At 39.2% G+C, this 22,827-nt stretch overlaps 1 protein-coding gene and 1 long non-coding RNA gene across 3 annotated transcripts in view; one reads left to right on the forward strand and one right to left on the reverse strand.

The window, feature by feature from the left end:
* Positions 1–9,256, reverse strand: part of LOC140739921 (uncharacterized) — a 45,873-nt gene extending 36,617 nt beyond the window's left edge. Inside the window, exons 1-2 of the long non-coding RNA XR_012101770.1 lie at positions 9,154–9,256; positions 5,427–5,540 (exon numbers count right to left, since the gene is read on the reverse strand). This is a non-coding gene — a long non-coding RNA (uncharacterized lncRNA). The remainder of the gene's footprint in view (positions 1–5,426; positions 5,541–9,153) is intronic.
* Positions 9,257–9,357: 101 nt separating this feature from the next.
* The window catches only part of mcc (MCC regulator of WNT signaling pathway), a 151,024-nt gene continuing 137,554 nt past the window's right edge, over positions 9,358–22,827 (forward strand). For both annotated transcript variants that reach the window (XM_073068610.1, XM_073068619.1), the window contains exons 1-3: positions 9,358–9,488; positions 19,313–19,560; positions 21,114–21,325. In XM_073068610.1, the coding sequence (XP_072924711.1) occupies positions 9,370–9,488; positions 19,313–19,560; positions 21,114–21,325 (579 nt within the window). In that variant the 5' untranslated portion in view covers positions 9,358–9,369. The remainder of the gene's footprint in view (positions 9,489–19,312; positions 19,561–21,113; positions 21,326–22,827) is intronic.

Raw genomic sequence — 22,827 nt, forward strand, 5'->3', positions numbered from 1 at the left:
GCACTGCAATGTATTTCTGCATCAGTCTTCATGCAGTGAATACACTGCAGGGAATACTTCTTTTGCTCTGCTAAGATCTTGATGTAACTTCAATATAAGTACAGAAATATTCAGATTAAAAGTGTGTGATCATCTTTTTGGAAATGCCAGTGATTTGATGTGGTTTCCCACACTCTCTTTCGAACCCACAGTAGCCTTGGATCCTCTGTTCTCATTCAACTTAATGGGATCATGTTCCCTTTAAACTCATTGGATTTACAGCGAAATTTGTTATAATACTGTGTCACATCATAAATGTTTATTAAAAGTGTTAGGATATGAATAACATTCAATAGTCCAGAAAATCTGCTAGTTAAGCATGCTGAATTCTTGGTATTTTACTGGCTTTGGACACCAAGATTAAAATACTGGACGGTGGAAATCTGGAAAGATAAACTAAACTATATTGGAAAGACTCAGTAGATTGGGCAACATCTGTAGAGATGGTACCTGAATAAAGCTTCTGTATGGTAATCTTTTTCTGATGAAACTTTAATTGTGTGTCTCTTTCTTGCTGGATGCTATCTGATGATAATTCCAGCATTTTCTATTTCATTCTAGATTAGCAATATTCTCCAAATGTAAGGTAGTCTTGTACGTTTTAAAAAATGGTATTGGAATGCAGTAAAGCTCTCTTTATAAAACAAAGTGGCTTTGGTTAAATGAAATCAGTTATATTGTCTTATGGGGATGAAGTACAACTTGCTGTAAATGATACAAGGTTCACCTTATCAAGTTACAATTAAGAACCATATTTGATTAGAAGACAGGTTCTAAATTTGCTTTTTCAAGTATATGTGCTTTCATTGTAAACATAACTTAATGGGTAAAAATAATGACTGCTGTAGATTACTCTGCTTAATAGCCTATTCCAAATTGCATTCTTTTTTCAATATTACTTAAATTACAGAAGCAATCTACTATCTGAACCAGATAAATACAGTGGCTTTTCTAATTATACACTTGTTTTACATCTATTTAATTACTGCATTATTTGGGACAAAAATAAAGTTTGTTATGGCTTTAAAATATTCCATAATGGCTAATGTGCCTGTAGAGGACTGCTGTGTCCATTCAAATTGCTTTTCATGCTGCATGTTTAGTTTACATCTTCTCTCCCTTTGCTTTCTGTAGATCCAAAATGATGTTTGCAAATGTTTTGATTTTAGTTGCATTTGTAAGAAAACATGAAAAAAACTAGAATTTGATTCATAGATGGATGATACTGTAGAATTTTGTAAAGCTTTGTCAGCCAGCAGAACAATTCAAAGCTTTCGAACTTGTCTGCCTCATTTTTAAGTGTACTGATATTTGTAACATGAACCCTTACTAATTTTAATAAGATAATTTTCAAGTGATTGAAGTTTAAAACATAATTTAAAAAAAATTGATTTGCTGATAAATTAGTAGGGTATTTTTCATTGATGATGCATAAGTGTTTCTTTGCAGTCACCTTGAGTTTAGAATGCCATGCAAAATATCAACTGACAATGACATTCAATAATTTTACTTAGGAATGAACACAAAATGTATTCTGAAATGTCAAATGTCTGTCATGATAGAAATCAATAGGTATTTGCAGTGGAGAATTGTGATGCACAAATATCTTAAGTTTTCATAAGTCATTATGAAGTGGACCTTTTGAGGATAATCATACTATATTTAAATTGATTATTCTTGAGAAAATTACTTGCATTTCAGATGATTTGTGCACGAGTAAGCCACCTTCTGGCAGAAGTTTGTAAATACCTCAATCTATAGGTCAGAATTTATTTTGGGTTTAGCACAGTAAAGGGGAAAATATAATCAAAATGATTATCAGCTGGAAGTTCATTATTTATTAGATTTGGATTTAATTTTACACTAGTCCTATTGTACATCAGATAAGTAGCTGGTACTGTGAATGTGTTTTAGCTTCCCTTTTCATGTTGCATGTTTAAACTATTGAGTTGTGGTGTGTAAGATTAGTTCATGTTGTTCATTCCCCTATGATAAAATAACTTAATAGACATTAGATAGATCTTGAAATGGCATAGCGGTGTTTTCACAGTTAATGGTTGTGCTTATGAGAAATTGTACTATTGCACAATTGTATGCATCAATTTTACTTGTTCAGAGTAAATCAAATTGTCTCCTATAGTACCATTTTTCTATTTTAAAAAACTTGATGTTTTTAACAATGGATAATAACTGTTAATATTGATGGGTTTTTCCTTCAAGTTTTTGTACTTCGGATATTAATGAAAGTACTGAACTTTTAAATTATTTGTCGATTATTTGTTTTTCCTATTTTGAACTTTGAGAAATCTGAACTACAGCTGATGTGTATTTAAACAATATGGTAGATCTTGTAGAAGTTATATATAAAAATATCCATAAAGCACTAAAATTTTGTACTAACTAATGTGTATGTTTTTTTAAATAAAGTACTATTTACCAATAGACCTGTGACTACTTTTGCATTTTGGGGAATGAGAGGAAGAAATATGTCATAACTTTACAATTTCAATATTGCCCTTTCACTTGCAAGACCCAATTATTCTATTGAGATTCAGTAAGTTTAAGTGCTGGATCCGAATTTTTAAAAAAAATTACTGTACTAGATTAGCATATTGACTTTTTAGAAATATCCTAGCTAATAATTCCATTTTTGGGGAAATCTATAGAGGTGAATGGACAGTTGGTATTTGGGTCTTTATCCTTCATTAAGACTGCTGATGAACTAGTCCTGATGAAGGGTCTCAACCAGAAATGTTAACAGTCCATTTCCCTCCACAGATGCAGCTTGGCCCAGTGAATTTCTCCAGCTCCTTGGTGTGTTACTCCAGATTTCCAATATTTGCAGTATCTTGCATCCAGATATGTGAATAGCTGCTTCATTTAAATCCATGAAGGGTTGAAGGAAAAGAGCTGAAAGGACAAGTGTTGCATATCCTGCAGTTACATAACAAGATGTACTGGGAAGAGGACTGATTGCTGGAGATGGCAGAGTGAACCTGACCATTACAGCAGTGGAAATTATATGGATGATCCATTGAATGTTGAAGATGTGCTAAAGTAGGAAACTGAGCTGTTGTGATCAAGAGATCTATCAGCTATAGCAGAGAGAACATCATACTTGAAGAAAAATAGAGATTGTGGTCATGGACTTTAGTAGATGGAATAAAGGTATACACTATTTTCTAAACAAGGGCTGAATTCAGAAATCGGAGGTGCAAAGGGACTTGGGAGTACTAATGCAGGATTCCCTAGAGGTTAACTTGCAGGTTGAGTCGGTGGTAAGGAAGGCAAAGGCAATATTAACATTCACTTCAAGAGAACTGGAATATAAAAGCAAAAGAGTGTAATGCTTAGATTTTATAGGGCTATTGTGAGCATTTTGGGGCTCCATATCTAAGAAAGGATGTGCTGGCTTGGAGAGGGTGCAGTGGAGATTTACAAGAATTATCTCAGAATGAAAAGTTTTAAGTGTGAGGAACATTAGATTGTTCTTAATCCTGTACTTGCTGGAGTTGAGAAGAATGAGGGGATTCTATTGACACCTACCAAATATTGAAAGGCCTAGATAGAGTTTCTATCATCGAACAAAGGGCCTTTTATCTTTCTGCAAGCTAATACTTTCCTCCTTGCTGTCAACCTTGCCTTTGCAGCAACTTCAAGATATACATTGTTATAAGTAGTTTTGAAAGAAGCCTGGAGAAAGATTAAATGATATTTGAACATCAGGTTTCTATTAATTCATGAAGTAACAGAAGGTTGAGGACAGAAAAAAATGTGTAACAGGTGAGATCACTTGTATTATGGTGTAGGCTCCTAATTTAAGGAGGGGTGTTAATGCATTGGAAGCAGTTCAGTGAAAGTTTATTCAGCTGCTGTAATAAAATTCCAATAACTTTGGTCGTACCAGATTTTCTGGACTGTTACATGTGAGCTCAATAAATACCCAAGCACACTTAATTCATAATTTTTACATGTTAAATGACCATAAGACATAGGAGCAGAATTGGGTCATTCAGTCCATCGAGTCTGCTCTGCTATTTGATCATGGCTGATTTATTTCTCTCAACCCCATGCTCCTGTCTTCTCTCCATAACCTTTGACACCTTTACTATCAAGAAATTATCAGCCTCTGCTTTAAATATACCCAATGACTTGCCCTCCACAGCTGTCTATGGCAATGGATTCCACAAATTCACCACCCTCTGGTTAAATTAATTCCTCCTCATCTGTTTTAAAAGGACATCCTTGTAGTCTGAGGTTGTGCCCTTTGGTCCTAGACTCTCCTACTATTGGAAATTTCCTCTCCACGTCCACTCTATTTAGGTCTTACAATATTTGATTTTTCTAGTGAACCTGGTGAATTTAAAGAAAGCAGAAAACTAGACTTTAGTTCTATTGCAAATCTACCCTTTATTATGACTTTATTATTTTGGAATTAACCATAGCTGCACACCCCACTTCTACTCTGGATTCCAGCTCATATTCCGGACTAGCAAATTAGCCAGATGCCAGACTTGAAATTGGCAAGTCCTTTTGAGGAAAGGTCGAACGAGCTAGCCTTGTATCATTGGAGTTTAGAAGGGATACAGGGCTTTTGATACAAACCTACATGATCAAGGGTCTTGTTAAATTTGATATTGATATATTTCCTCAAATGAGTATCTTGAACCGTGAGTTCATAAGAAATGCCACTTAAACGGGGTATTTTTTTTCTGAGTTATATGTATTTGGAATCTTCTTCCTTAAATGTCAGTGAAATCAATTTTTGATTATTTTAAGGAAGAAATATATTGAACTTTAATAAGCAAGAGATGTGAGATTACCATAGTAGATTAGGTTGGGTAAAAGAATGCTCGATAGCTGAGTGCTGCTCTTCATTTGCTGGAAATGTCACCAACCTCTGTTTTTCTAATGTACATCATTTCTTGAAACATTAAAAAAATTCACATTGATTCACTTTGAATTATAAAATTCACACAAATGGTTTGGGGATGGGGGTGGGGGTTCACTTCAGAATGTAGAACAAAACTTGTATTTGCTAATTGTCCAAACTCAAAACAATCTGCCAAAGAAAGGTAGTGCAAAAATGAAAATAAAACAGATTCTGCAGATGCTGACCATTTTAAGCAACCACCAAAATGCTGGAGGAATTCAGGTCAGATAGACATGAACAGCTGATGTTTTGGGCCAAGACTCTCAATTAGGACTGAAAAGGAGGGGGACTGAAACAAGAATTAAAAAGATAGTGGGAGTGATGTAGCACAAGCTGGTCTGTAAGTTCAGAAGATGGAGAAGACAGGTGGAAATTTACTCCTTCCTCGATACCTCACCCCTTGATCTCTGGAGATGATTATCTATCAACATCTTTTACAAATGCATTGACTCACAGTTATCTTGACTTCTTTTCACCACAGTAATTGTAAGAATGTCATCCCCTTCTCATAGTTCCTCCACTGTGTCAGGCCTTCCAAGGTCCAAAGGGGTCACAAGGACTGCGGTCACTAGAATTGGAGATCTGTATGAGTCTAGAAGTCAAACCTGTGATCAGCCTGTCAGTGTGCATTTCAACACTAGCTTCCTCTTGAAATTAATCACTAAACTCCAAGACATGGGCTTTGATACTACCGTCTGCAACTGGATCCTCTATTTTCTCACTTACTATACCTAGTCCGTATGGATTGGCAACAACAATTCATCCACAATAGGTACACCATAAAGTTGTGTGCTTAGCTCTCTGTTCTACCTACTTTATACCTGTGATTGTGTAGTTAAGTACAGCTCCAGTGCCATATGTAAGTTTTCTGTTGACAAAAAATGGTGATGCATTAGCATATAGCAGGGAGATTGAAAATCTGGTTGAATGATGGCACAACAGACTTTCACTCAGCATCAGCAAAACCAAAGAGCCGATTACCGACTATAGGAGGAGGAAGCCGCAGGTCCATGAGCCAGTCCATATTAGAGGATTGAGGATGGAGAGGGTCAGAAACTTAAAAAAAATCTTTGGTGTTATCATATGGCAAGATCTGTCCTGGGACCAGCACTTAAGTGCCCTTACAAAGAAAGCACAGCAGCGCCTCTACTTTCTTAGAAGTTGGCATGTCATCTAAAACTTTGACATACTTCTATAGATGCACAGTGAGGAGCATCCTAACTAATTGCATTATGGCTAAACTAGAAACACCAATGCCATGAATGGAAAAACCTACAGAGAGTGGTGGATACAGCCCAGGCCATTACAGGCAAACCCTTCTCACCATCGAGAACACTTAGAAGGAGCACTGTCACAAGCATCCATCATCACAATCCAGGCCATACTGTTTGCTCTCTAATACCATTGGAAAGAGGTACAGGAGTCTTAGTTCCCACACCAAGTTCAGGAACAGTTGCTACCCTACAACCATCAGGCTCCTGAACTGGAGTGGATAATTTCACTCACCTCAATGCTGAACAAATTCCACAATTTACAGAATCTTTCAAGGATTCTGCAACTCTCAGCATTTTATATATATATCTTTGCACAATTTGTCACCTTTTGCACATTGGTTGTTAGTCTTTGTTAATGCATAGTTTTTCATAAATTCAATACTATGTCTTTATTTTCCTGTAAATGCTTACAAAAAAACATTTCAAGGTAATACAGTGGATTCTGGTTAATTAGGACAACTGGACTAAAACATTTTGCCCCAATTAGCCAGTTTCATGGAAATAGTTAAAAAGGTATGAACAAGACAATCTACTGTTTAACTGTGTAACAAACTACATATTTAAATGAAATACAGAAAAATAGAACACTAGCAATACTAGTACAGTACTATAAAAGTGTGTTAGTTCCTAAAATTTGAACAGAGGAATTCAGTACTGTAAATGAATAAAATTAGTGCAGACATCTAGTGAAGATAATCGATCCATTGCTTTCTTTGAACCTGACAGTGTTGCGTGTTTGTAGCCAAGGGAACCAATAGTTTTGGCGTAAAGAAAAAAGGCCTGACTCATCAGCATTACAGATAACATCTGCACAAAACTTTTGAAGCAAGTTTTATAGATTTCCATGTTTTTGCACTTACAGCATCAACACTATCTTTCTCTCTATGTGCTTTCTTAAATTTTTTGTGGTGCCATCATTTCCATCGAGACAAATGACCATCTGTTGCTTTAAAATCTTCTTGACCAAGCTCCTCTGATTTGTTTGCCTTTAACGTTGGTCCACTGACATGAACTCCTTGTCCAGTTACAATGAAAAAAAAACACTGAATTAAATCCTCTTCAACATCTGGATCCTTAGCTTCATGCTTTTGTTCTTTGGGATGTTCCCTGTTGTCGTTCGTGTAATGCCCGTTCTTTTCGTAGTTTATCTGGCGGACGCATCAAGCGTGCAATTGTAGATTTCGGCACTCCAGTTATCTTTGCCACGTGATGATGAATCATCGATGTTAGGCAGATAGCTTTTTAATTAGTTCAGTACGGTATTTTTTTCTGGCTAGTGTCAAATTTTTTCGTGGCATCTTGACAACGGTCTGAATTTCATCAAAAAAACCCAGAAAATGATAAAAAACACTACGTTTTGAACTGGCGTCCATCGGCCCAAACGGATAACATATCATAAGCATATTTAAAAACTTCGTTGAAAGCATGGTGTAGTGTCTAATGGTCACACAATGGACTGACGCTAGTTAGAAACTGGCAACCGTTTCATGTCCCAAATAGACGAAGGGAATCCCAACTACTTTCTCGATTTTTGTTCTTCAAAAATTGTCCAAATTAAGCGGCTGTCCAGATTAACCGATAGCCCGTATGCCCTGTATATGGTGACATACCGTAATGGGGGTGGGTTGAATGAATGGGAAAAGGGCTTGTCTTGTAGTTGTTGATCAGGTCGTTCTATGGAACATGGTGGGTTTGCTAATACTGGCGCCGGAATGTGCGCTGCCACTTGCGGGCAGCCCCCAGCACAACATTCAGAGTGCTGGCTATTAATACAAGTTACATATTTCGCTGCATGTTTTGGTTATGCATGTGACAAATCTGAATCTGAGATATCCTTTTTCCCCCACAGAAAATGGGGGTTTCCTTCCACTATTACTGATGCTGCCCTCACCTGTATCTTCATTTCTGCGTTCACCCTACCCTCTCAATGTAACAGGGATAGATTCCCCTCGTCCTCACCTATCATCCTATGAGCCTCCGCATCTAACACATCATCCTCAACGTCCGCCATTCCGACGGTACCACATCATTAGGAACATCATTCCCTTTCCCTGGCCTCCTGCTTTCCCCAGAGCTCGCTTTCTACATGACTCTCCTGTCCACTTGCTGCTACCACCACCCCCCCACCCCCCCGTCATTTAGCACAACTCTTGCCTCGCCACCATTCAGGGCCCTAAATACTTTGTTCCAGGTGAGGTAGAGCTTCGCCTGCGGGTCTGCTGGTGTCAATGATTACATCCATTGCTCCCAGTCGGTGCGACCTGATGGAGATTGGGGGAACTGCTTCATCGTGCAACAGCTACGATCTCCCATTTCAATTCCACTTCTCATTCGCACACTGACACGGCTGTTCACGACCTCCTCCAATGCCACACAGATTAGAGGAACAACCACCTCCCGTTCCATTCTGGTAGTCTTCAGGCTGACAGCATAAGCATCCGGCAATCACTCCCTTAGTTTCCTTGTTTTTACCCAGTTGGTGGCCCTTTCAACCCTTTTCTTCCCCTCCCCTGCCCTCATGATCTCTCTCCGGTTCCTCGTCCCTTCCATTTATATCCTCTCCTGTCAGGTCCTTTCTTCCTTCAGCCTTTAACTCCTCCATCTACCACCTGGCAGCTCCTCACATCATTCCCTTTCATCATCCACTCACCCACTAGCTTCTACTCTCCCCACTTCTCCCAAGTTTGTTTTAATCTGGCCTCTGCCCCCCTACCACCCCTCTTCCAGTCCTGATGACCGGTCTCAGCCCGAAACGTCAGCTGCTGTTCACCCTCCATAGATGCTGCTTAACCTGTTGAGTCCCTCCAGCATTTTGTGTGGAAGAAGAAAATAATTTTGTTCCAAGGACCTTAAGTCAATCCTTGCTTGGTTTCGGGCATGATGATAACTAAAAAAAAAACAGCAAACCTTTTTAATTGCCAAGTTTGTCTCGCGCACTGACCTTCCCCGCCGTCCCTCTGGGCAAACGGCTCGCGCGCGTGAGCACGCGCAGTCCGCCGCAGGCCCCCGGCGGCTCCGAGAGGGTGGGGGAGGGGGCGCGCGCGGCTGCCGCTCGGAGCTCCGGCCTCGCGCGGGCACGCGCTTGCCGTGACGTTGTAAGTTTAGGGGCTGGGTGAGGAGAAGATGGCGGCGGTGATGAGCGCGAGTAGCGGCAGCAGTGACACTTCGAGCACCGGGGAGGAAGAGCGGATGAAACGCCTTTTTCAGACCTGTGATGGAGATGGCGATGGCTACATCAGCAGGTAGGGAACAGATTTCCTCCATCTGCCACCGGGAGGGAGAAGGGGAGGAATGTTTTAGGTTTTAAGGGATGAAAGAGAAAGAACTGATTATACTTAGTTGCTGCAAACAATAGTTTAAAAGCTTGTTGGAGGAATCGGTGTTACTTTAGTACCTCACAGATAAAGTTTAAATCACATTTGTGACACTAGTTGGGGGAGGGGCGAAGAAACTTTTCAGAAGTCAATGTGATTTTAAGAGGTTCAGTTGCTGCACAACTTCCAACCATATCAAATCATGAACTTCCACTGCTTTATGTACAAGTGACATGAAAACAAATATGCAAGTTGTTCAAAGGCGAAAGCTGTGCATTCTTAAGAGACTACAGTTTATAAAGGCGGAGATCCATTTGCACTGTTTAAATGCACTTTTGCAGGTTTCTAAGAGAATCTCGGTGACCAAAACGGCCGCAGAGACAGCGTTGAAACTAAAGCGAATACAAGCATTTAGAGTTTTACACGGTTTTCATGTTTTTGAAGTTTTAAGACCTCTGTGATCAAGCCTTTTACAATTTATAACGTAGCTGAAAAAGTCAGTTTAGCTTTAATTTAAAGTAAAATCGTTGCGTGTTTGGAGATGCTATTCAGAATGAGTACTCTTACGTGATACTAAAATTGGAGCATTGAGACCAACTGCACAACAGGATAAAGTAAAATTTGAAGTTTGGAAAGTAATTGAATCATAAAGCGCCGCTAAAGTACGCCTGTGTACATAATAGACTTTCTAAATAATATAATTGTTTGAAGGCTTTATTGTAAAACTTTACAGGTGAATACATTCAGCACACTAGTGGTGGAAAGCAGTGTACATATTAATACTCAGCAATTCACTGACTAAAACAGAACGAATTCTCAAAGAAATGGGACATAGAAGCCCAGTTGATTGAATACTGGCAGAAAGATATGGGAAAGCAGTTTAATAACTAGCATTAATTAGTGCTTCTGCACAATCCTTTAGTTATGATATTGTTACATGGTTTACAAAAATGTTAAAACATAGGAATTGGCATTGAGTGCAGCTCTGTGGCTCAAGGGAAGGGGGAAGAGAAAAGAGCGGCGGTGATAATAGAGTTTTCAACAGTTAGTGGAATACGTAAGAGATTCAAGACTCCCAGACAATCTTACCTCCCAAGTGTCAGGGTCAGGGACATCTTGAATCGGGTCCACAACATTCTTAAAGGAGAGGGTGAGCAGCCAGAATTCATAGTACATATTCTCAACAACATAGGTAGGAAAAGGGTTGAAATCCTGAAGAGAGAATTTAGGAAGCTGAAAAGCAGGACCTCAAGGGTGGAAATCTGTGGATTGCTGCTGAACTGTTATTCTGCCTAGTCCCATAAACATGCACCTGGACCATTGCTCTTCATACCTTCCCCCATCCACTTACTTATCAGAACTTCTCTTAAATGTTGCAGTTGATCCTACATCACTGCTTCCACTGGCAGGTCTTTCTACACCTGCATCACCCTCTGAGTGAAGAAATTTCCCCTTGTGTTCCTCTTAAGTACATATGGAAGAAGTCTGTTTGCATTTCCCTATCTATATTCATCATAATTTTGTATACCTTTATCAAATCTCCCCTTTTCTCCAATGCTCACCAGAAAAAAAGCTCTAACCTGAAAAACCTGTAATTCAGGTCCTCAAGACCTGATGACATCTTCACAATTTTTCTCTGTACTCTTTCACAGTACACTTTAATATTTTATTTTACTTTGTACTCTTGTCTTTCCCATAGGTAGGTGATCTGCACACAATACTCCAAATCTGGCCTTACTGAAGTCTTAAAAATCTCTAGATAAAAAAGCTCTTATTTCTGAATTTTAAAAAATCTACAATTTCAACATAACATCCCAGCTTCTAGACTCATACTATAATTTATGAAACCCAGTGTACCAAAAGACTGTATCTGCTGTGTACTACTTTCAAGGAATAATGGATCTATATTCTTAAATCTCTCTGTTCTACTATGCTCATAAGTGTCCTATCATTCACTGATTGTCCCACCATGGTCTATGCTACTAAAGTGCAATACATCAGATTTGTCTGCATTAAATTCCATCTGCCATTTTTCAGCCAACTTTTCCATCTGACCCAGATCCCACTGCAAGCTTTGATAGCTTTTCTCACTGTACTCTTATGTACCCAATTTTGGTGTTGTCTGCAAATTTGATGGTTCAGTTTACCAGATTATCATTGAGTTGACAAAAGAGAACGGACCAATCTCAGTGCGCCACACCACCAGTCACAGGCCTCCATATAGAGAAGCAACCATCTACCACTCTGGTTTCTTCCGTGAAGCCAATGTTGAATCCAATTTACTACCTCACTATGAATGTCAACTGACTGTATCTCTTTGACCAGCCTCCCATGCGGAATTTTCTCAATATCCTGAAACTTGAAGCTGTGCACCCTTTTCACTGCTGACTCCTCATTGAAGGCTGGTTTGTGTTCTGACTCCCCATTCTCAAAGTCCACAATTACGTGATTTTGCTGACATTTTGAGGCTGTTGTGACAGAGCTCAACCAACTGATCTCACTTCTGTATGCCGTCTCCTCATCATTTGAGATTGCATCAACAACAGTGATGTCACTAGTGAATTTATAGATGCCATGTGAGCTGTGCCAAGCCACACAGTCATGAGTGTAGAGAGAGTAGAGCAGTGGGTGAAGTGCGCATCTTTGAGTTGTACCTGTAATGACTGGCAGGATTACTTATCCCCACTGACTGGTTTACCAATGAGGAAGTCAAAGATCCAGTTGCAGTTTGAGATACAGAAGTCCAGATTTTGAAGTTAGTTGATAAGTGCTGTCAATCTTGTTAGTCATTAGTTTTATTTCAAGCAACAGTACAGCATTGACAAAATTCTTCCTGTACTTAAGTGAAATTGTGGTAGAATTGCCACAATCATATCCCTTCCTTTTTAAAAAAATGTTAAACAGGTGTTTTATCTGGACTTGCCACTTACATAATTTTGAACTAAACTATTAGCCCCCACCCTTTTATTATATTTGCCTTGTCCAATATTTCACATTAATTTCAACCTCATCCATATCCCTCTCTTTTGTAAAGCCAAGCACAAAACATTCTTTAAAATTCTTACTTACATTCTCTGCGTCTTCATACAGCTTACTAACTTTAGTCACTTCTATGGTCTTCCCCAGTACATACTATATACACTTCATACTATTTGTGGATTTCATTAATTTTTTTTCCACAAGTAACTTTTTTAGTTTCCTTCCCAACTTCATTTTTAATTTCACTCTTCACTTTCTATATTCTTCTTTGCTTTCTGTAGTATTAAACTCTTGATATTGGATGTAAGCTTCCCTTTATGGCCTTATCTTCCTTGCACCTTGTTATTCACAGTCCTACAGATTTGGAGATCCACTCTATATTTGTATGAGCAACACTGGAATACTGTGTGCAGTTTTGGGCCCCCTATCTTAGAAAGGATGTGCTGATGTTGGAGAGAGTTCAGAGAAGATTCACTAGGATGATTCCTGGAATACAGGGACTAATATATGAGGTTCGTTTATCGGCTCTTGGATTGTATTCATTAGAGTATAGAAGAATGAGAGGGGATCTCATAGAAACATACCGAATGTTGAAAGGGTTGGACAGAGTAGATGTAGAAAGGCTGTTTCCCTTGGTGGGTGAGTCCAGGACAAGAGGTCACAGTCTTAGAATTAGAGGATACCCATTTAAAACAGAGATGAGGAGAAATTTTTTTAGCCAGAGGGTCATGGATTTATGGAATTCGTTGCCACATACAGCTGTGGAGGCCCAATCATTAAAGGTTTTTAAGGAGGAGATTAACAGGTATCTGATTCATCAGGGTATCAAGGGATATGGGAAAAAAGCCAGAAATTGGAACTAGACGGGAGAATAGTTTAGCTCATGGTGGAGTGGTGGAGCAGACTCGATGGGCCGAATGGCCTACTTCTGCTCCTTTGTCTTGTGAACACCCACAAAATGCTGGCGGAACTCAGCAGGCCAGGATTCATCTATTAAAAAATGTACAGTCAATGTTTTTGACTGCATTTTTTTCCATAGGTGCTTGGATTTCCAGCATCTGCAGATTTTCTCTTGTTTCTATATTTGTATGATTACAGTTAGACTAAACCCTTTAAATCTCTTCCTTCTACGTTTGGGTAGCGTTTATTGTGCATTATTGTAAAGGCAGTTTTCACTCTTCTAAAAGGCTTGCCTCAAAAATGAACTTTCTAATTTTATCTTTGTCCTTAATTGTAACAATCCTAAATCTAATTGTCACTGAGCTCCTCTCAGCTAACCTATTTCATTCCTTAAGACTAAATCCAGAATTATACCCCACCCCTCATCTCTTTTTTTGGGCTTTTTGGCTATTGGTTTATAAAATGCTTCTTTGGAGGTCGGGAATTGTGATTGGGTCTGATCTGTGAATGACGTCCTTATGTATTGTAATTTTAAGTGTGCATTTCAGGGGAATTACATTGACTATACCTAAATCACATTTAGGGCAATTGAAATCTCCCATCCCAGGATGGACTGGCATTGGGAAGGGTCTAGAGGAGGTTCATGAGAAAATGAGCATATAGTGACTCTGGGCCTGTACTCACCAGTGTTTAGAAGAATGAGGTGGAATCTCATTGAAACCTACCAAATACTGAAAGGCCTAGATAGAGTAGACAAGGAGAGGATATTTCCTGCAGTGGAGGAGTCAAGGACCAGAGAGCACAGCCCCAGAACAAAGATGATGAGGAATCTATTTAGCTCAAGGATGGTGAATCTGTGGAATTAATTGCCACAGGCAACTGTGGAGGGCAAACCGTTGAGTATAAAGCATGGGTTGATAGGTTCTTGATTAGTCAGAGTGTCAAAGGTTATGCAGAGCAGGCAGGAGAATGGGGTTGAGTGGGATAATAAATTGGCCTGTTTAAAATGGTGGAGCAGTATGGATGGGTTGAATGACTTAACTGCTCCTATGTCTTACGGCTTATTGTGTTTTTATCTTTCAAAACTGTTGTCCACATGCGTTCTTTTCTCCCTTTTACTATTTGCATATATGAGGTACTTAAAGTTGCCCTTTTTAATGATCCTTGTTTCATGCTGCCCTTGTCACGGCTGTGAATGTTTCTTAAAACATATTTCTGCCCTACTTTTGCTCATGCATAAGCATTACCTAACTGGAAGGAACATCATAGAAAATAAAACAGTACAGGCCCTTGGGCCCATGATGTGCTAACCCGTTACCTTATTCTAATATCAAGCTAACAGCATAGCCCTCCATTTTTCTTCTATCGCCTCTAAGAGTCTTTTAAATGCCCTAATTTATCAGCCTCTATTACCACCTCCAACGGGATCCCACTACCAAGCACATCTTTCCCTCCCCCCCTTTCTGCTTTCCGCAGGGATCGCTCGCTATGCTACTCCCTTGTCCATTCATCCCCCCCATCCCTTCCCACCGATCTCCCTCCTGGCACTTATCCTTGCAAGCGGGACAAGTGCTACAACTGCCCTTACACTTCCTCCCTCGCCACCATTCAGGGCCCCAGACAGTCCTTCCAGGTGAGGCAACACTTCACCTGTGAGTCGGCTGGTGTGGTATACTGCGTCTGGTGCTCCCGGTGTGGCCTTTTATATATTGGTGAGACCCGACGCAGAATGGGAGACTGTTTCGCTGAACACCTACACTCTGTCCACCAAAGAAAGCAGGATCTCCCAGTGGCCACACATTTTAATTCCATGTCCCATTCCCATTCTGCTATGTCTATCCATGGCCTCCTCTACTGTCAAGATGAAGCCACACTCAGGTTGGAGGAACAACACCTTGTATACCGGCTGGGTAGCCTCCAACCTGATGGCATGAACATTGACTTCTCTAACTTCCATTAATGCCCCTCCACTTCTTACCCATCCCTGATATATTTAGTTTTTTTTTCTCTCTCTGCCCATCACTCTGCCTGTTCTCCACCTGGTGCTCCCCTCCCCCTTTCTTTCTCCCTAGGCCTCCCATCCCATGATCCTTTCCCTTCTGTAGCTCTGTATCCCTTTTGCCAATCACCTTTCTGGCTCTCAGCTTCAGCCCACCCCCTCCGGTCTTCTCCTATTATTTTGCATTTTCCCCTCCCCCTCCTACTTTCAAATCTCTTACTATCTTTCTTTTCAGTTAGTTCTGACAAAGGGTCTCGGCCCGCAACGTCGACAGTGCTTCTCCCTATAGATGCTGCCTGGCCTGCTGCATTTCACCAGCATTTTGTGTGTGTTGCTTGAATTTCCAGCATCTGCAGATTTCTTCGTGTTAGCCTCTAACACATCCTTTAACACCTCATGTTACACATCCTTGGTAGTGTGTTCCAGACACCCCTTCTTCGTGTGTAAAAAAAAAACTACCTCTGACATCCCTCCTGTACTTTTCCTCCAAATATCTTAAAATAGGCAGAATACATACATAACATCTACTACCACTATCTGACTTCTGTGGTCAAGCCAATTTGAATCCACACAACCAAATTTCCATGGATCCCATTCCTCCTGACTTTTTGAATGAGCCTACCATAGGGAACCTTGTCGAATGCTTACTAAAATCCATATACATCACATCCACTTATCTGCCATCATCAACTTGTTTTCTCATTTCCTCAAAGAGTTCAATCATAACAGTATCATAATTTCCTCTCCCTTAATTAAATATTTTTCCATACCGTCTGGTCCTATTTCTCTCCAAGGCTATGCTAAATGTCAGGAAGATGAGGTCTCTGTCACTGAAATCTCACCCACCAAGAGAACTGACACCTGACCTGGTTCATTGCCTGGTTCCATATGCAATATAGCCTCTCCTTCATCGGCTTGTCTACATTCTGTGTCAGGAATTCTTCCTGGGCACATATAATTAATTCTGCCCCATCTAAACCTTTCATACTAAGGAGGTGCCTGGAATGTTGATGTCACCCATGACAGCAACCCTATTATTATTTTCATAACTTCCTAAAAAAATGTCTCCTGATCTGCACCTCACTGTTTCTGTTGCTATTGGGGTGCCTATGGAATACTCCCAGTAGAGTGATCGCACCCTTCCTGTTTCTGACTTCCACCCACACTGACTCAGTAGACAATCCCTTCACAACATCCTCTCTTTCTGAAGCTGTGATTCTTTCCCTGATTAGCAATGCCACTCTCCCATCTTTTACCTCCCTCCCTGCCCCTTTTGAAACGTCTACATCCCACAGCATCCAGCAGCTAGTCCTGCCCTTGTAATGGCTACGAAGTCATAGTTCTATGGACTGATTTATGCTGTAAGTTTGTCATCTTTGTTCCTGATAATTTGTGCATTAAAACAGATACATGTCAGCCTATCCAACTGACTGCAATTATGCACTTTCCACTTGTTTTCTTTCCTCACAGTTTCTTTACATGCTGCATCAACTTTTACGTAACTGCCCCATCTTCTAACCTGTCACTGTGGTTCCCGAACCCAGCCAAGCTAGTTTAAACCCTCCCCAACAACTCTTAACAAGAATTGGCCTGCAAGAATATTGACACCACTTGAGTTCAGTATGCAATGTAAAAGTCCTATAAATGACAATGAAAAATGTTCTAAAAAATTAAATGAATAGTGCAAAAAGAGGAAAAAAACTAGTGAGGTAGTGTTCATGGGTTCATTGTCCATTCGGAAATCTGATAGGAGAGGAGAAGAACCTGTTCCTGAATCATTGAGCGTGTGTCTTCAGGCTCCTGTATCTCCTTAATGATAGCAATGAGAAGTGGGCATGTGCTAGATGATGGGGGTTTTGTAATGATGGATGCCACCTTTTTGTGTCTTCGCCTTTTGAAGATGTCCTCAATGTGTGGAGGCTAGTGACCATGATGGAGCTGGCTGAGTTTACAACTTTCTGCCCCGATTTTCCTATCCTGTGCAGTGGCCCCTCCATACCAGACAGTGATGCAACCAGTTAAAATGTACTCCATGGTACATCAGAACCAGGTGTAACATCACTGGCGTATGTCATGTAATTTGTGGTATTTTTTGATTCTGTGCTGTAGCAACCCCCCCCCTCCACCATACCAGACAGTGGTGCAACCAATTGAATGCTCTCCATGGTACATCTGTAGAAATTTGTGAGTGTCTCTATTGACAACTGTATTTTCTCAAACTCCTAATGAAACATAGCCACTGTTGTGCCTTCTTTGTAGCTGCATCGATGATTCCTCTGAGGACTGGTATGTGTTCCCTTGTCCTAACCTTTCTGAAGTCCACAATCAGTTCTTTGGACATGCTGACGTTGAGTTTTTGCTGTGACATCACTCAACTAGCTAAAATATCTTGCTCATCTATGCCCTTGTCACCATCTGAAATTTTGCCAATAATTGTACTGTCAGCAAATTTATAGATGGCATTTGACCTGTGCCTTTCCACACAGTAGTGGTCTAAGCACACATCCTTGAGGTGTGCCAGTGGTGATTGTTAGTGAGGTGGAGGTATATTTCTGATCCATACATAACTCTGGTCTTCTGGTTAGGGAGTAAAAGATCCAGTTGCGGGGTGGTGGGGTGGGGACAGAGGCCCAGGTCCTGGAGCTTTTCCATCAGAACTGTGGGAATGATGTGTGTTAAATGCTGAACTATAGACAACAATCAGCACCCTGAACTAGGTTCTGAATTTGTTCAGGTGATCCAAAGCTGCATGAAGAGCTAATGAGATTATATCTGCCGTAGGCCTATTGTGGTGATAGGCAAATTGCAATGGTTCCAGGTCCTTGCTGAGACAGGAGTAAATTCTAGCCTTAACCAATCTCTTTTCTACATCTGTAGAAGTTTGTGAGAGTCTTTAATAACATACCAAGTGACCTTAAACTCAAAATGACATGTAAGCGCTGTCCTGCTTTCTTTGTAATTGCATCAATATGTTGGTCCCGGATCTTCCAAAGGTGACGCCTCAAAATGGTGACATCTATCATTAATGAACCTTCCCATCTGGGACATGCCCTTTTCTCAATACTACCACTGGGGAGGATATATATAAGTGTGAAGACCCATGTTCAACATTTTAGGAACACCATTTTTCCCTCCACCATCAGATTTCCGAACGGTCCATGAGCATTACCTCACTATTCCTCTTTTGTATTATTTACTTATTTTTGGAAACATAGTAAAATTTCTTGATGTATATCAGTGATAATCTACTGGATTCTGATTGCAATTTTAATGAGCTCTTTGTCATAATGCCTCTCAGACTGAGTCCTCAAAACTTTTTTTTTGTTAGCTGTTAGGCCTCAGTACCTACTGTTCTGTTGTGGAGTATTAAAATGTTGGTTATTCTTTTTATTTAGTTTTGCCCTCTTCAAATATTGTACTTTTTTTAAGTACTGAAAGATAATGAAAACCAGAAGGTCTTTATAAGAAACAGATTTTTTCAAGTTGCATTTAAGACCATTTTGTGGTTGATGATTTTAAATATAGTTATTTTCAATCATCAAATTTTTATCTTTTTGAATGCTTAAAGTTTCACTGGGAAATTAACATTCAGATGACATGCTTGAGCAGACAGATTTGATTCTGGGCTTGTTTCCAAAATAAGACTTGTGAAATAATGCTTCCTTTATATGTATCTACATTTTAAAATTGAGGCATCTTTGGCAGACTTTATAATATTTGCAAACAAAAAACCTTAAGTTAAATATTACTGTAACACAGGAAAAAATAGCTTAGTACCATTTATTAAACATATAGTCAATAAAACGCTTTAATTTTGCCACGTCAAGGTATCGTGTTTCTATAAATGTAGTGATCTTTGTTTAACTCTCTTCAGGAATGATTTGCTTATGGTGTGTCGACAACTAAACATGGAAGAGTCAGTTGCAGAGATTATGCATCAATTGGGAGCAGATGAGAATGGCAAGATTTCCTTTGAGGATTTTGCACGTTGTCGTATGCAGTTGGTGTCTGAAATAAGAAAAGAAGAAGGAGAACTTTCAGTTAAGTCAGATGAATGTTGCAAAAAAAGAAAATTACGTGATCGAATCGCTTCATGGCCAACCAGCAGTGATAACAGTCTTGGTAAGTAAATAGGACAACGGGAAAAACATTTTTGGTGGTGTTCTTTATTGTGACAAAACAATATTTTACAGAATTTATAATTGGAGTTTATTCATTTCTTTGGGGAGGTGGAATGTTGGGCATATTTTTTGTTAGGATTGAATGGTGAGCTAGGCCATTTTAGAAACAGCTGGGTCTTGAAATAAAATACAGCAAATGCTGGAAATGCTCATTACAGACAACAGGTGGAAAAATAAACAGCATTTCAGTTTGAGACTCTTGTTGGAACAGGGAAAGAAAGGTGAAGATCTAATTTTAATGACAGAAGGTGATTAGAGAGATAGATAAAGATAAAGCTATGGTATGTGAGTCTTGAGTAATGGGGCTGTTAGAGGATGATTATGTTTCTTTATCTAGCCCTGTAAATTTTGCTCACCAGGTAAAACAATGTTTACTCTGCATAATAATTTTCACATTTCTTTTCCATATGCATGGTTACCATATTCTTGTTTTATGGATTCTTTAATTTTCTCTGTTAATATTAGACAAATTTTCCTATAATTCTATTTCCCCCTTTTGCTTGAAAATTGAGTTTTTATTCGAACCTTTTCAGTCCATGAAGTTGATTTTAGAATTTGGGATGTTTTAGGAAATGCATCACCCTTCTGTTCTACCATTTTTTAGATCTTTGCAGTATGGACCAGAGATTAATAGTCTTATTAATTTCTCCAATGTCTTTTCTTATTAACTAATATGGACCACTTTGTTCTTTACTGTCATTGAATCCTAGGACTTCTGCTCTTTCTTTGTAATTTGCTGCTGTAGAAGCATTCAAAAATAAATTGTTTAATTCTTGTACCACTTCCAGGTCTTTGTGGTTAAGCAGTACAGTAGATCATATGTCATGAATCCTTTTTGATCACTGAGCCCCAGGATAATATTTTGTTCCAAATACTGGTATAATTAAAATGCAATAGACTATCTTGAATCAGATTTTTATGTGGAAAGACTTGTGAAACTTGAAATGTTTATCCTTTTGAATAGAAGTGTGTAGGATGACCTTGTAGCTATATGCTTTGTAAAGAAGTTCCTTTTTCATCCTGTCTTTACTGCACATGGTGCTTTGTCGAAAATAGTTCACTGTTGCTTGTTCATAAAGCATTCTTAGGAAATTTCATTCTTTCTCCACAACTTCTTCAAAATTCATACTACTCTTACAATAACTCACAACTTCAGTCTTATCCAAATGCTCCAGCATTTATACCTCACTGTGCATTATTGGTTGCTTTGTTTTACAATCTTCTAATCAGATAGCCACTTCTCCACCTAATAGATATTATGTTCTTTGCCTGATTGCTCAATGTAATAATATACAAATCCTTTCCTCAGAGACTCACCTTCCCAGCTCCTTTAAATACTCTTTCCATCCAAATTTACATTTCAATGCAGCTAGTAAGTTGGTATTTCAGAACTAAACTCAGTATCTGATAACTATAGTAAACATGCTGTTACATTGTTTAAGAACTGCTCAGGTGCATTTCTGCCTTCTAAGTCACTTCTTTGTTTCTATCCAGGTGCAATGTCAGGAGCCAGAGAAAGCTGGGAGTACGATTCTGGAGCTCGGGATCTTCAGAGCCCAGAACTAAATACTCATCCAACCGTTCAGAAACTATTAGAATATGGTGGTGTTAACCTGGATCAGCAAGTTGTTTTACAAAAACTCTTAGCACAGGCTTCAAGCTTGAGCCAGCCAATGAGTGGTGGTTACTTGGAGTTAGCCAACACAGTGAGTGCTGCTCTCCTTATGTGAATCTTTCTCATTCCATCTATAAAATAAGTTATCCAAATAAATAAGAACGTGCTTGAAGTGCATACCTGGGACTTAAGGTTTGCTCATAATAAACCTGGTGAGAGTATATAGTATTATATAAAATATTTTTAGACAACCATTTGTTCCTGATTCTTGTTGAATATTCCATTATGCAGACATTTGCAACAATTGGCATTCCTGGTGACATCTGATGTTTGCTTTGGTGTGATTTTTTTGACACTAGCCACTGAAGTTCTTGCCTGTGTTTTGTAGTTGATAGTTTTTTTTTAAGAGCATGGACGTGAAAAAGAAGAGTGCTGATGATGATTGGGAGTTGGGCCTTGAAATGATTTCCTTACTCAAAAGCTTCATGATGATGGCAAAACACAAACTCTACTTATCATTTCTCTAATTTGAATGTATCAAATACATCCTATGTGTATAACTAATTTAAGTGAAGTTTATATAAATGCAAGAGGAGGAATTGTCTAGATAATCCATCTTGTCTGCTCTGCCATTCACTAGGATTAACGCTCATTTGATTTTGGTCTCAATTCCGCTCTCTTGTAGCTTTGCATAGCTCTTGATTTTCCCAAGTCTTCAACTGCATCCTCCACAATGCTACATTTAGGGTTCATTTGCTTCCATGGTGATGTTATAAGTCATTTTCTGAGCTAGGTTGTTGTGGGGAATCTCAAGAACTGTGGACAAGCCTATACTGGGCACCTAATATGGCTAGGAGCCAGACAAGACTTGTAGGGCTGGTGGCAGTGTACTGTATTTTCTGTTGCATAGGATTGCCATCAGTGTTTTTAGTTTTCAGCTTTTATTTTTATAAAGCTGTTGATCAGTGTACGATATCTTATTCTTTATTTTCTTCAGTAATTATTTGAAGAAATGTGCCTGCAAATTTTCTGTTTTGTCCTCTTTATGCATTTTTTTTTTACTTTTTACAGCTAAGAAATGGGGAATTTGATTTGTGTTTTCAGTATCAAATATTTTTTAAAAAATCAAGCTATCCACTGGGGTATTGATCATATTTGTTTTCTTGCTCCTGATTTCAAAGTTACCCAATGACTTATGATCCTTGAATAATTGCCCTCCACTTATCTGATGTTGGTTACTCTCAGGCGCTTGTTTGAATCTGTATATTTGCCAACAACACAACTGTTGGCAGAATTTTAGATGGTGATGAGGCAGCGTACAGAAGTGAGATAGATCAAATGGTTGAGTGGTGTAGCAACAACACCTCACAATCAACATTAGTAAGAGCAAGGAATTGATTGAACTTCAGGAAGGGGAAGTCGAGGGAACACACTCTAGTTCTCATTGAAGGATCAGAAGTGTAAAGAGTGAGCAGTTCAAGTTCCTGGTGTCAACACCCCTGAGGATTTATCCTGAGCCCAACAATTTCTTTGATGCAATTTCAAAGAAGCACACCAGTGGCTATATTTCATTAGGAGTTTGAGGAGAATTGG

Source organism: Hemitrygon akajei, chromosome 2, assembly GCF_048418815.1.
Source record: "Hemitrygon akajei chromosome 2, sHemAka1.3, whole genome shotgun sequence".
NCBI classification, from domain to species: Eukaryota; Metazoa; Chordata; class Chondrichthyes; order Myliobatiformes; family Dasyatidae; genus Hemitrygon; species Hemitrygon akajei.